Here is a 14,194-nt window from a genome sequence, read left to right as displayed (position 1 = left end):
GTTTAAAAGCTTTTAACTAAATTCCAGCCTGTCAGCTGTAGGCCCCATTTTATGCTCTCAGACCTCAATCTGTTGCAAAAGGGTTTCATATGTTCTCTTGTCATTCACATGCTCCAGCCATACACATGCACCAGGCCGGCGTTATATAGGGGGATTGCCACTTCCATAACACCCCTGATCCAGGGGGGGGGCCGGGGGGTGGAGTGGTGCTGGTGGGGGTCTGACTCTCTTTTAAGAGCTCTTTCATCTTCTACGTTAAGCAATGGCTGCAGCCGAGGTGCCCAGTTACCTGCTCTCCTCCCAGAGCGAAAAGCACCGGAGGGCCAGAAACTGGACCGACGCCGAAATGCGGGGTCTCATGTTGGTCTGGGAGGAATTCTTCGAGGAGCTCAAGCAAACGAAGAGGAACGCCAAAGTTTACGAACGCATGGCCAACAAGCTCTTCGAGATGACCGGGGAACACCGACACGGCGAAGAGATCAAGATCAAAATCACCAACATGACGTTCCAGTACAGGTGAGCCCCTTTAACCCCCCTACCGTGTAACACCCTCCACCATGTCCCCCCCCCACCACCGTGTCCCCCCACCGTGTCCTTATAGTCGGGAGATTTATCAAGAGCAGAACTGTTCTAGTTGTCCACGTCAACCAATCACGGCTCAGCTTTCATTTCCCCACAGCGGTTTATGAAATTAAAGCTGAGCTCTGATTGGTTGCCATGGACAACTATAACATTTTTACCTCAGAAACGTCTGATAAATCTCCTCAAAGGAGGCAGAGAGGATTCTGGGATCGTCTGTATTATAACAGCACAGTACTTGGTTGATGCAGTCGGGCTGCAATACCAGTGGCAAAGTCAACTTTAGGGTGCATTCACATGTGGCGTTAACGCATGCGTTTTGAAACACAATACAACACGTGGGAATAGGAGATTTGCCTTATTACACTGCTGTTAACATTGCGTTTACAACCCGCGTGCGTTAACACCCCATGTGAATGCACCCTAAGCTGCAATTCCACACTCAACCTGTAGACAGGTGTGGCGCTGTTTTTGGAAGAAAATAGTGATTGTTCAACACATGGTTGAGTTTCGGAGACAAAGTGGACCCCCAGAGAGCCCCCAATCTATATGATAGCTTATTATAGAGAACCCATCACATCCCCAAATTTATCTAAGCGTGACCCACGAAATTCATTATCTTACTAGATCATAGGGAGATGAGAGAGAATGTGAAGCTGGATTTCTGTTACCGGGCCCCCTGTGTTTCGCACATTTGTAAGTTTGCCCCCAATAGGGGTCGTTTATCAAGGTCGTAGTCGGTACATCATAAATACTGCGTCACGGTGTGTCCTATAGGACGTAAGAAGATATCCCGATCCTCCCCATGTTATAATTTGGAGCACCTATGGCATGTGGTTGCTTACAGGCTCCACAGATGTAGCAGGGCTGGGTTTATCATATAGATGTGGTTGCTTATAGGCTCCACAAATGTAGCAGAGTTGGGTTTGTCTTATTGATGTGGTTGCTTATATACTCCACAGATGTAGCAGAGCTGGGTTTGTCTTATTGATGTGGTTGCTTATATACTCCACAGATGTAGCAGAGATGGGTTTGTCATATTGATGTGGTTGCTTATAGGCTCCACAGATGCAGCAGAGCTGGGTTTGTCTTATTGATGTGGTTGCTTATATACTCCACAGATGTAGCAGAGATGGGTTTATCATATAGATGTGGTTGCTTATAGGCTCCACAAATGTAGCAGAGTTGGGTTTGTCTTATTGATGTGGTTGCTTATATACTCCACAGATGTAGCAGAGATGGGTTTGTCATATTGATGTGGTTGCTTATAGGCTCCACAGATGCAGCAGAGCTGGGTTTGTCTTATTGATGTGGTTGCTTATATACTCCACAGATGTAGCAGAGATGGGTTTGTCATATTGATGTGGTTGCTTATAGGCTCCACAGATGCAGCAGAGCTGGGTTTGTCATATTGATGTGGTTGCTTATATACTCCACAGATGTAGCAGAGCTGGGTTTGTCTTATTGATGTGGTTGCTTATATACTCCACAGATGTAGCAGAGATGGGTTTGTCTTATTGATGTGGTTGCTTACATACTCCACAGATGTAGCAGAGATGGGTTTGTCATATTGATGTGGTTGCTTATAGACTCCACAGATGTAGCAGAGATGGGTTTGTCATATTGATGTGGTTGCTTATAGGCTCCACAGATGTAGCAGGCCTGGGTTTGTCATATTTATGTGGTTGCTTATAGACTCCACAAATGTAGCAGAGTTGGGTTTGTCATATTGATGTGGTTGCTTATATACTCCACAGATGTAGCAGAGCTGGGTTTGTCATATTGATGTGGTTGCTTATAGACTCCACAGATGTAGCAGAGATGGGTTTGTCATATTGATGTGGTTGCTTATATACTCCACAGATGTAGCAGAGCTGGGTTTGTCATATTGATTAAACATATAATGATGATAATCAGTGACCAACAGCACAGACCAGTTAAAGGAATAATTCTCTTTGCTACATCTATGTATGTTGTATGGATGTTACATCCCATCTACATGGGATCAAGGGGTTTCAGGTAAGGTTTGTGCTTAAGAATTGAAAACCCTTTTCCCCCAAACTCTCCCAAATTGCAAGTTTGATCACAAAACTTTTTTAGGGCTCAGAGGTTTTTTGGGTTTTTTTTTCCCGTATTTTGTGCTCAGGCTGTAGTAGGAAGACCTACAATCCCTGATAACTCCAGATTGTTCTAGATGACAAAGTCAGCCCTGCTATACGGCTTCAATGTGGAAATGCTGTGTTTTCTGAATGTTGATCTGTTTCGGATTATTTAGTTGCAGTCACATTTTTGTCTCGTTTCTCCGGGCACCGTGACAGAGGACAGAATTGCGCAGACCTGGAATGTTAGAATTTCTATATATTGCAAACAGACATGAGCGCGAGTGGTAGTGTGAAGCGCGACATAGGTAGAGGAGAGCGGAAGAGGCTTTCAAAATATGCAAGAATTTATTTTACGCCCATAGGGAACTGTGGCGAATAAAATGCAAGATCAGAACTGCCAGGAATAGGGTGACACCTACTGAACAGTGGGAGAGGGTGAAGGAGAGTAACACCGCTAATTTATATGCCATATGGCAAGAGGCTCACAAAGAGTTTGGGAGATCTATGAAACTGTACAGGGGCTTAAAAGACTGGATTGGGGGTGGAGGGAGTAGTAGTGCCCCCTTTTAAAACTTTGCATGAAAATGAATAAGCTCATGAATTTCATAACTCACAGACAGAAAGGGGGTTCTGAGAACTGCCAAATGGTGTTTTCCTTAAAGGGAACCTGTCATCAGAAATTCATTTGTGGCCCAGTGTGGTGGCATAATCCAGAAAATCCTTCTCTGTGATTGATATCATGCTTCAGACTTCAGGGGATCTGCATTGTGATGTCTCTGGATGCAAGACCATCAATACAGTGTAGGGAGAGCTTGACTTCAGAGTTAAAATCTCCGCCTCCTTGACTTTATACAGCCATTTCACATCTCACTTTAAAGTTGATTTTCTGGATGATTCCACCACACTGGGTCATGAAAGAAACATGATCTGGAAGGTGTTCAGCTGCCTGACAACCTACTGGTAGTGGTTTATTAGGTCAGTTCCTGCTGACAGGTTCCCTTTAAATCAAAGTTCACACTTTTGAAAGAACGAACTGTCAATAACAATTCTTTGGTGCCTCTATTTAATGGACAAGAGCAATGCAGATTTCCAGTCTCATCTCCTAAACTTATAAATCTTTACCTACAAAGATAATGAAGGCTGAAAGTGAGGGTTAGGGTTGTTTGAATTCAATATTTGCTTCCAAAAAGGAGAGGGAAGAGAGGGGAGGAGCGGTCCCCATCAATGGGTGATCCTATGTTATCCGCAGGGGTGAACCCAAACTTTCTGCTGCCCGAGGTGAGCTATACAATGGCGTCTTCCTTTGACACATCCAGTAAATTTTTTTAGTTAGGTTCTCCGTGCAATTTCTCACACCCTTGCTGACATCAGATGTGAAGAGACACTATTTTTAGGTGTCAGGTCCTGCTTTGTAGCAGGTGACTGCACCACTGATGCTGCCCCCCATCTTGCTGCCTGAGGCAAGAGGCTCAACTCGCCTCAACTCACCTCTAGCTGTTACTTGTACATATTTCTATCCTCCTGAGATGCTGATGTAGTGTACATAAGCTGAATAGTGAGTCTATAAGATGTCACTACTTGTCTCTCCATAGGAAACTAAAGTGTATGTCCGATGGAGAGGCCGTTCCACCCGACTGGCCATATTTTAAGACCATTGACCGGATCTTGTCGAAGATACCAGAACAAAGTGATGGAAAGTTACAGGCCGGGCCTTCTACATCTCAAACTGAGGCTTCTCAGTCTCCGTCCGCAAAGTCTACCCCTCTCTACCTTCCTTATAACCAATTCACATACGAAGAGAGGGAAGGCTGTTTCGAAGACGACAACTCGGAGAGCTCGACGAGCCTGCAGTCCTATAAGCTAAGGTACAACGGGAAAGGTGTTGGGTCTTCTCGAAAGTCACAATTGTGAGATTGTTCCGTAATATAGTTAGATGTTGTAGTTTAGTATATGTGTGGTCACTGTATGGGGACATTGAGTACTGTAGGGCACGTAACAGTCCATATGCGTTAAATCGACCAACACATGGACCTGCTTTTTGGGTAAGACCAACTGTGGGTAACGCCAACCAAAGGTTACACACAGAGGACCATCCATTGGCCTTGACCACAGACTAAATTGACAATGTAGTCATCAAACATTGTTCACACTAAACTCAATGAGCTCCATGTGGTTCCAATGTGTCTATTAAAAGCTCAATGTCAGTCTTGAGATAAAGCCAAGGGTTTATGTTCTTCACTATATCTACAGGAACCTATTTGTACTTTCACATTTTTTTCTTCTGGATCAGGTCTGGAGAAAGGGCCATCAAGAAAAGGAAAGTGCAAAGCTGTAGTTTTCAGAGGAAGAAGTTAAAGATTATGGAGAATATGTTAGAAGAACATAAGAGGTTGAGCCGAGCGATGGAGGAGACCTGCCGCGAAGTGAGACGGATCTTGGACCAGCAGAACATCATTCAAGTGCAGAGCCTTCAGCTCCAGGAGAGGATGATGAATCTACTAGAGAGAATGATTAATAAATCTTCTCCTTAAAACCTTCTCGGTGATCAACCAGATCTTATGGATCACGCTCCACCACATATCTCCTTGTATCGGTGCCTTTTATGGTTTCTTGGAGGACACCAGGAAGACAGGATCTTTGAGGAGGACCTTTAGTGAAGGACTTTGTTGACTTCATTGAGCACTTATATGTGGAATATTATAGTAAAATCTAATTATATGAACTAAAAGAGTTGTCTGACTACAGAATATTCCTTGGATACTGGAGGGAATGTATGGACAACCAGATGTTTTGGTAACATGGTGGCCAATAAGATAAATGATTGTCTAGGTGAAACATGGAGGCTTGGATTTCGCGAGTGTACATCCCCATACCCTATATGCTAATAGGACACATGGACGAGGGTTGATGTGGTTGTCCACCATCCTACCCAATGCTCAGATTTATATAATGGATACATCACAATCTATGGGCCACGTCTGTGGTGAAGACATTTACAAAACCTCACGTGTAAGATGATAGAATATGTCCATCTCCACTGCAGTAGATCCAACCACGTTTCAGATAAGAAGATTGTTCAAGAAATCTTACAGGAAAGAGCTGCTTTATGTTATTCTATATGTTTAATGCCTCTTACACAAGATTGAATCCAAACTCTCTGTTGCCTGACGCATGTTATAGAACAGCGCCCCCTCCAGAAATAATATCACAGGTTATTCGTTGGGTATGAGGAGACACTATTTTTAGGTGAGAGGTCCTGCTTTAGGACCCCTGATGCTGCTCCTATCTTGCTGCAAGTGGTGCTGCCAGAGGCAAGAGGCTCAACTCGCCTCATGAATGGTCCAACCTCTGGTCAAAATTTGTACCAGTTTCCCCAAATAACAGGTATTTTTAACTTTAAAGGGGACCTACCACCCCGATTCTACCTTTAAAGGTAGAATGGGTGGTAGGTGGTTGAATGGGAAGTGAGGATAGCTCTTTTTGGGCTAATCCTCACGTCCCGGGTGTCTTTTAGAAAACTTTATTGCAGGCATATGTAAATTTTTTTATGCGGCTACTGGGGCGTGGAGTAGCCTGACATGAGGCTACTAGTCGCGGCTACTCCACGCCCCAGTAGCCACGTTACTCCGCCTACCATTTAATCTTCGGCGTGCAGCTCCTCGTAGTTGCGCGCCCTCATCCTGGTCCCCCGGCATCTGCGGCCTTCTGCGCATGCGCAGTAGCTCCAGCCGCGCAGAATGCAGAGGACCAGGACGAGGGTGCGCAGCTACGAGGAGCTGCACGCCGAAGATTAAATGGTAGGCGGAGTAACGTGGCTACTGGGGCGTGGAGTAGCCGCAACTAAAAAGACACCCGGGACGTGAGGATTAGCCCAAAAAAGGGCTATCCTCACCTCCTATTCATCCACCTACCACCCCATCTACCTTTATAGGTAGAATAGGGGTGGTAGGTGCCCTTAAAGCTATATGTGGCATTGTGGCTCAACCCTTATTCACTTATAAGGAGCTAAGATGTATTACCACACATAACCTTGAGACAGGTGGGGCACTTTTTCTGGAAGATTACAGCTCTGTTTCTGGCAGCTAAACTAACCCACACTAACTATCCCTATATTGTTCCTCCCCATGCTTGTAAAATTCCACAGTCCATTTGTAAGGTTTATTCACCATTTATGTATATTCATGTTCTTCTAGCTCAGCCTCACCTCCAGTTTCCTGATTTCTCTTCAACCGAGTCAGCTCAGTTCTGCTACATCATTCACCCCTCCCTCAGGAATGAGAGAGATGATGGTTGTTTGTGACTTTCTGAAGAGAATTCCACTGGGAGGGGAGAATGAGGGAGCTGATTTCTCTTCAGTGAGTCACACACAGCCAACATGTCTCCTCTCATTTCTCTCAGGAATTTTCAGTGACTCCCACTCTGCTGGTGTCTCTCTCATTCCTGAGGGAGGGGTGAATGATGCAGCGTAGCTGAGATGACTCTGCTGAAGAGAAAGTATAGTGCTTGTCAATCAGGAAGCTGGAATAGAAGATTATGAATATGCATAGATATCACAATGGACTGGCGAACTTTACAGGTATGGGGAGGAACAGTATAGGGATAGTTGTACTGCTGTATAATAGCAGATTTCAAAGATATATTTAGTTAGAGTGGGTTAGTTTAACTGCCAGGTTCCCTGTAACCTATAGATGCCTTTACGCTGTAATGCCACATTAAGATCTGGCTAGCAGGACTGCTTTGCAAAAAAAAAAAAAAAAAAAATATCAACTATAAAAATGTGGATATTATTTCCAGAGGCTAAAACCCCCAAAAGACTGAATACTATTCTTAGAAACGTCTCATTTAGATGGTCAGACTCCTTATTAGGAGCCTCTCTAGGACCCCAGACCTGGGGTCACCGTATAAAATGTAAGAATATTTTTCTATCACAACAAAATTGCAATGTGAAAGGTCACCATTATTTTTTACAATTCTGTATTTTGTTGGAAGAGCAGATGTGATCTATTTTTTCATGTTGTATTATCTGTGGCTTACACCATGCGGCATCATTGATCATTGCATTGTCACTGTGAGAACATGTCACGTAATAAAAGATTTCCATCAGAATAAGAGCGTAATATTGGTATAAAAATATAGAAAAATAAAATCTAACCAATGTAATTGCAGATGGTAGCACAGATATTGTGGTATAATTGTATAAAAAATACCTGCAATTCTCACTTTCACCACTCAACCTAATAAAAAACTGGCACTTGCTTGATCTATAGGAGATTTCTTTGCAGCAGTCACCTCATTTACATCACAGACAAAATGGAACACCATCATTACATCACTACTGACAATAGATGATGTCACAGCTTATCTCCTCCCCCTCCCTGTACAATGACCTCTATATAGATAACACTGACCCATCATTACATCACTACTTACAATAGATGATGTCACAGCTTATTTCCTCCCCTCCCTGTACAATGACCTCTATATAGATAACACTGACCCATCATAACATCACTACTGACAATAGATGATGTCACAGCTTATCTCCTCCCCCTCCCTGTACAATGACGTCTATATAGATAACACTGACCCATCATTACATCACTACTGACAATAGATGATGTCACAGCTTATCTCCTCCCCCTCCCTGTACAATGGCCTCCATATAGATAACACTGACCCATCATTACATCACTACTGACAATAGATGATGTCACAGCTTATCCCCTCCCCCTCCCTGTACAATGACCTCTATATAGATAACACTGACCCATCATAATATCACTACTGACAATAGATGATGTCACAGCTTATCTCCTCCCCCTCCCTGTACAATGGCCTCCATATAGATAACACTGACCCATCATTACATCACTACTGACAATAGATGATGTCACAGCTTATCCCCTCCCCCTCCCTGTACAATGACCTCTATATAGATAACACTGACCCATCATTATATCACTACTGACTATAGATAATGTCACAGCTTATCTCCTCCCCCTCCCTGTACAATGACCTCTATATAGATAACACTGACCCATCATTACATCACTACTGACAATAGATGATGTCACAGCTTATCTCCTCCCCCTCCCTGTACAATGACCTCTATATAGATAACACTGACCCATCATTACATCACTACTGACAATAGATGATGTCACAGCTTATCTCCTCCCCCTCCCTGTACAATGACCTCTATATAGATAACACTGACCCATCATTACATCACTACTGACAATAGATGATGTCACAGCTTATCTCCTCCCCCTCCCTGTACAATGTCCTCTATATAGATGACACTGACCCATCATTACATCACTACTGACAATAGATGATGTCACAGCTTATCTCCTCCTCCTCCCTGTACAATGATCTCTATATAGATAACATTGACAGATTATTACATCACTACTGACAATAGATGATGTCACAGCTTATCTCCTCCCCCTCCCTGTACAATGACGTCTATATAGATAACACTGACCCATCATTACATCACTACTGACAATAGATGATGTCACAGCTTATCTCCTCCCCTCCCTGTACAATGAACTCTATATAGATAACACTGACCCATCATTACATCACTACTGACAGATGATGTCACAGCTTATCTCCTCCCCTCCCTGTACAATGACGTCTATATAGATAACACTGACCCATCATTACATCACTACTGACAATAGATGATGTCACAGCTTATCTCCTCCTCCTCCATGTACAATGTCCTCTATATAGATAACACTGACCCATCATTACATCACTACTGACAATAGATGATGTCACAGCTTATCTCCTCCCTCCCTGTACAATGACCTCTATATAGATAACACTGACCCATCATTACATCACTACTGACAATAGATGTCACAGCTTATCTCCTCCCCCTCCCTGTACAATGACCTCTGTATAGATAACACTGACCCATCATTACATCATTACTGACAATAGATGATGTCACTGCTTATCTCCTCCCCCTCCCTGTACAATGTCCTCTATATAGATAACACTGACCCATCATTACTGACAATAGATGATGTCACAGCTTATCCCCCCCTCCCTGTACAATGTCCTCTATATAGATAACACTGACCCATCATTACATCATTACTGACAATAGATGATGTCACTGCTTATCTCCTCCCCCTCCCTGTACAATGACCTCTATATAGATAACACTGACCCATCATTACATCACTACTGACAATAGATGATGTCACAGCTTATCTCCTCCCTGTACAATGACCTCTATATAGATAACACTGACCCATCATTACATCACTACTGACAGTAGATGATGCAACAGCTTATCCCCTCCCCCTCCCTGTACAATGACCTCTATATAGATAACACTGACCCATCATTACATCACTACTGACAATAGATGATGTCACAGCTTATAACCTCCCCCTCCCTGTACAATGACCTCTATATAGATAACACTGACCCATCATTACATCACTACTGACAATAGATGATGTCACAGCTTATCTCCTCCTCCCCCTCCCTGTGCAATGACCTCTGTATAGATAACACTGACCCATCATTACTGACAATAGATGATGTCACAGCTTATCTCCTCCCCCTCCCTGTACAATGTCCTCTATATAGATAACACTGACCCATCATTACATCACTACTGACAATAGATGTCACAGCTTATCCTCTCCCCCTCCCTGTGCAATGACCTCTGTATAGATAATACTGACCCATCACTACTGACAATAGATGATGTCACAGCTTATCCCCCCCCCCTCCCTGTACAATGACCTCTATATAGATAACACTGACCCATCATTACATCACTACTGACAATAGATGATGTCACAGCTTATCTCCTCCTCCTCCCTGTAGAATGACCTCTATATAGATAACACTGACCCATCATTACATCACTACTGACAATAGATGATGTCACAGCTTATCTCCCCCCTCCCTGTACAATAACCTCTTTATAGATAACACTGACGCTTCATTACATCACTACTGACAATAGATGATGTCACAGCTTATAACCTCCCCCTCCCTGTACAATGACCTCTATATAGATAACACTGACCCATCATTACATCACTACTGACAATAGATGATGTCACAGCTTATCTCCTCCCCCTCCTGTACAATGACCTCTATATAGATAACACTGACCCATCATTACATCACTACTGACAATAGATGATGTCACAGCTTATCTCCTCCTCCCTATACAATGACCTCTATATAGTTAACACTGACCCATCATTACATTACTACTGACAATAGATGATGTCACAGCTTATCTCCTCCCCCTCCCTGTACAATGACCTCTATATAGATAACACTGACCCATCATTACATCACTACTGACAATAGATCATGTCACAGCTTATCTCCTCCCCCTCCCTGTACAATGACCTCTATATAGATAACACTGACCCATCATTACATCACTACTGACAATAGATGATGTCACAGCTTTTCTCCTCCCCCTCCCTGTACAATGACCTCTATATAGATAACACTGACCCATCATTACATCACTACTGACAATAGATGATGTCACAGCTTATCCCCTCCCCTGCCTGTACAATGACCTCTAAATAGATAACACTGACCCATCATTACATCACTACTGACAATAGATGATGTCACAGCTTATCCCCTCCTCCTCCCTGTACAATGACCTCTATATGGATAACACTGACCAATCATTACATCACTACTGACAATAGATGATGTCACAGCTTATCTCCTCCCTCCCTGTACAATGACCTCTATATAGATAACACTGACCCATCATTACATCACTACTGACAATAGATGATGTCACAGCTTATCCCCTCCTCCTCCCTGTACAATGACCTCTATATAGATAACACTGACCCATCATTACATCACTACTGACAATAGAGGATGTCACAGTTTATTTCCTCCCCCTCCCTGTACAATGTCCTCTATATAGATAACACTGACCCATCGTTACATCACTACTGACAATAGATGATGTCACAGCTTATCTCCTCCCCCTCACTGTACAATGACCTCTATATAGATAACACTGACCCATCATTATATCACTACTGACAATAGATGATGTCACAGCTTATCTCCTCCCCCTCCCTGTACAATGACCTCTATATAGATAACACTGACCCATCATTACATCACTACTGACAATAGATGATGTCACAGCTTATCTCCTCCTCCTCCCTGTACAATGACCTCTATATAGATAACACTGACCCATCATTACATCACTACTGACAATAGATGATGTCACAGCTTATCCCCTCCCCCTCCATGTACAATGACCTCTATATAGATGACACTGACCCATCATTACATCACTACTGACAATAGATGATGTCACAGCTTATCCCCTCCCCCTGCCTTTACAATGACCTCTAAATAGATAACACTGACCCATCATTACATCACTACTGACAATAGATCATGTCACAGCTTATCTCCTCCCCCTCCCTGTACAATGACCTCTATATAGATAACACTGACCCATCATTACATCACTACTGACAATAGATGATGTCACAGCTTTTCTCCTCCCCCTCCCTGTACAATGACCTCTATATAGATAACACTGACCCATCATTACATCACTACTGACAATAGATGATGTCACAGCTTATCCCCTCCCCCTGCCTGTACAATGACCTCTAAATAGATAACACTGACCCATCATTACATCACTACTGACAATAGATGATGTCACAGCTTATCCCCTCCTCCTCCCTGTACAATGACCTCTATATGGATAACACTGACCAATCATTACATCACTACTGACAATAGATGATGTCACAGCTTATCTCCTCCCTCCCTGTACAATGACCTCTATATAGATAACACTGACCCATCATTACATCACTACTGACAATAGATGATGTCACAGCTTATCCCCTCCTCCTCCCTGTACAATGACCTCTATATAGATAACACTGACCCATCATTACATCACTACTGACAATAGAGGATGTCACAGTTTATTTCCTCCCCCTCCCTGTACAATGTCCTCTATATAGATAACACTGACCCATCGTTACATCACTACTGACAATAGATGATGTCACAGCTTATCTCCTCCCCCTCACTGTACAATGACCTCTATATAGATAACACTGACCCATCATTACATCACTACTGACAATAGATGATGTCACAGCTTATCTCCTCCCCCTCCCTGTACAATGACCTCTATATAGATAACACTGACCCATCATTACATCACTACTGACAATAGATGATGTCACAGCTTATCTCCTCCCCCTTCCTGTACAATGACCTCTATATAGATAACACTAACCCATCATTACATCACTACTGACAATAGATGATGTCACAGCTTATCTCCTCCTCCTCCCTGTACAATGACCTCTATATAGATAACACTGACCCATCATTACATCACTACTGACAATAGATGATGTCACAGCTTATCCCCTCCCCCTCCATGTACAATGACCTCTATATAGATAACACTGACCCATCATTACATCACTACTGACAATAGATGATGTCACAGCTTATCCCCTCCCCCTCCATGTACAATGACCTCTATATAGATGACACTGACCCATCAACAAGAGGAATAAGGAGACAGTGAAATATAAAATCCCAGGTGCTTCATGAAAATGCTAGTTTACTTTTGTATATTTTGGTGCGCCCCTTGAAAATGCTACCCTTGTCCTTGGTGGGCACTTGTGTTCCTACGACCCATCTCCTCTGGGACATTCCCTGTAGGAGGTAAGTGTTCCTATCTGTGCTGTAGCTTATTATTCAGGACTGGAACAGTGGAGGAAGGAATACAGACTCGTGTTTTCTATCCTCAGCCAAATCTGATATTTGTATTCCTCAGCCGCACTCAGGGATTTGGCCCATTAACCGCAGGCAGGGAAGAACATTCAAGCCAAATGGAAGTTTATAATTTAGAACGGAAGTAAGGAAACAAATGGCAACTAAAAACTGCTCATATAAATGATGGCATTAACAGCAAGTATACCCAAAAGCTACAGAGATTAACCCTGAAAGGAGAGGGCAGCATTCTACAAGCAGAAGTTTATTGTGTCCTATCCACAGTCAGCGCTATAAAGACAGAGGCTTCATGAATAACATGGTCAGTCCCTCCATAATGTTGTCAGTCATGATCAGTGCCTCCGTAATGTTGTCAGTCATGATCAGTGCCTCCGTAATGTTGTCAGTCATGATCAGTGCCTCCGTAATGTTGTCAGTCATGGTCAGTCCCTCCATAATGTTGTCAGTCATGGTCAGAGCCTCCATAATGTTGTCAGTCATGGTCAGTCCCTCCATAATGTTGTCAGTCATGGTCAGTCCCTCCATAATGTTGTCAGTCATGGTCAGAGCCTCCATAATGTTGTCAGTCATGGTCAGTCCCTCCATAATGTTGTCAGTCATGGTCAGAGCCTCCATAATGTTGTCAGTCATGGTCAGTGCCTCCATAATGTTGTCAGTCATGGTCAGTGCCTCCATAATGTTGTCAGTCATGGTCAGAGCCT

General features: G+C 43.2%; 1 protein-coding gene across 1 annotated transcript; it reads left to right on the top strand.

The window, feature by feature from the left end:
- Positions 1-232: 232 nt before the first annotated feature.
- MSANTD1 (Myb/SANT DNA binding domain containing 1) lies at positions 233-6,233 on the top strand. Its single transcript, XM_072132626.1, has 3 exons — positions 233-516; positions 4,274-4,546; positions 4,972-6,233. Exons 1-3 carry the CDS (start codon positions 263-265, stop codon positions 5,210-5,212), a joined length of 768 nt encoding a protein of 255 aa, XP_071988727.1. The 5' UTR covers positions 233-262; the 3' UTR covers positions 5,213-6,233.
- Positions 6,234-14,194: the final 7,961 nt, after the last annotated feature.

The sequence above is a fragment of the Engystomops pustulosus genome, chromosome 1 (genome assembly GCF_040894005.1).
Source record: "Engystomops pustulosus chromosome 1, aEngPut4.maternal, whole genome shotgun sequence".
Taxonomy (NCBI): Eukaryota; Metazoa; Chordata; class Amphibia; order Anura; family Leptodactylidae; genus Engystomops; species Engystomops pustulosus.
This window is presented reverse-complemented; position numbering and strand designations above follow the sequence as displayed.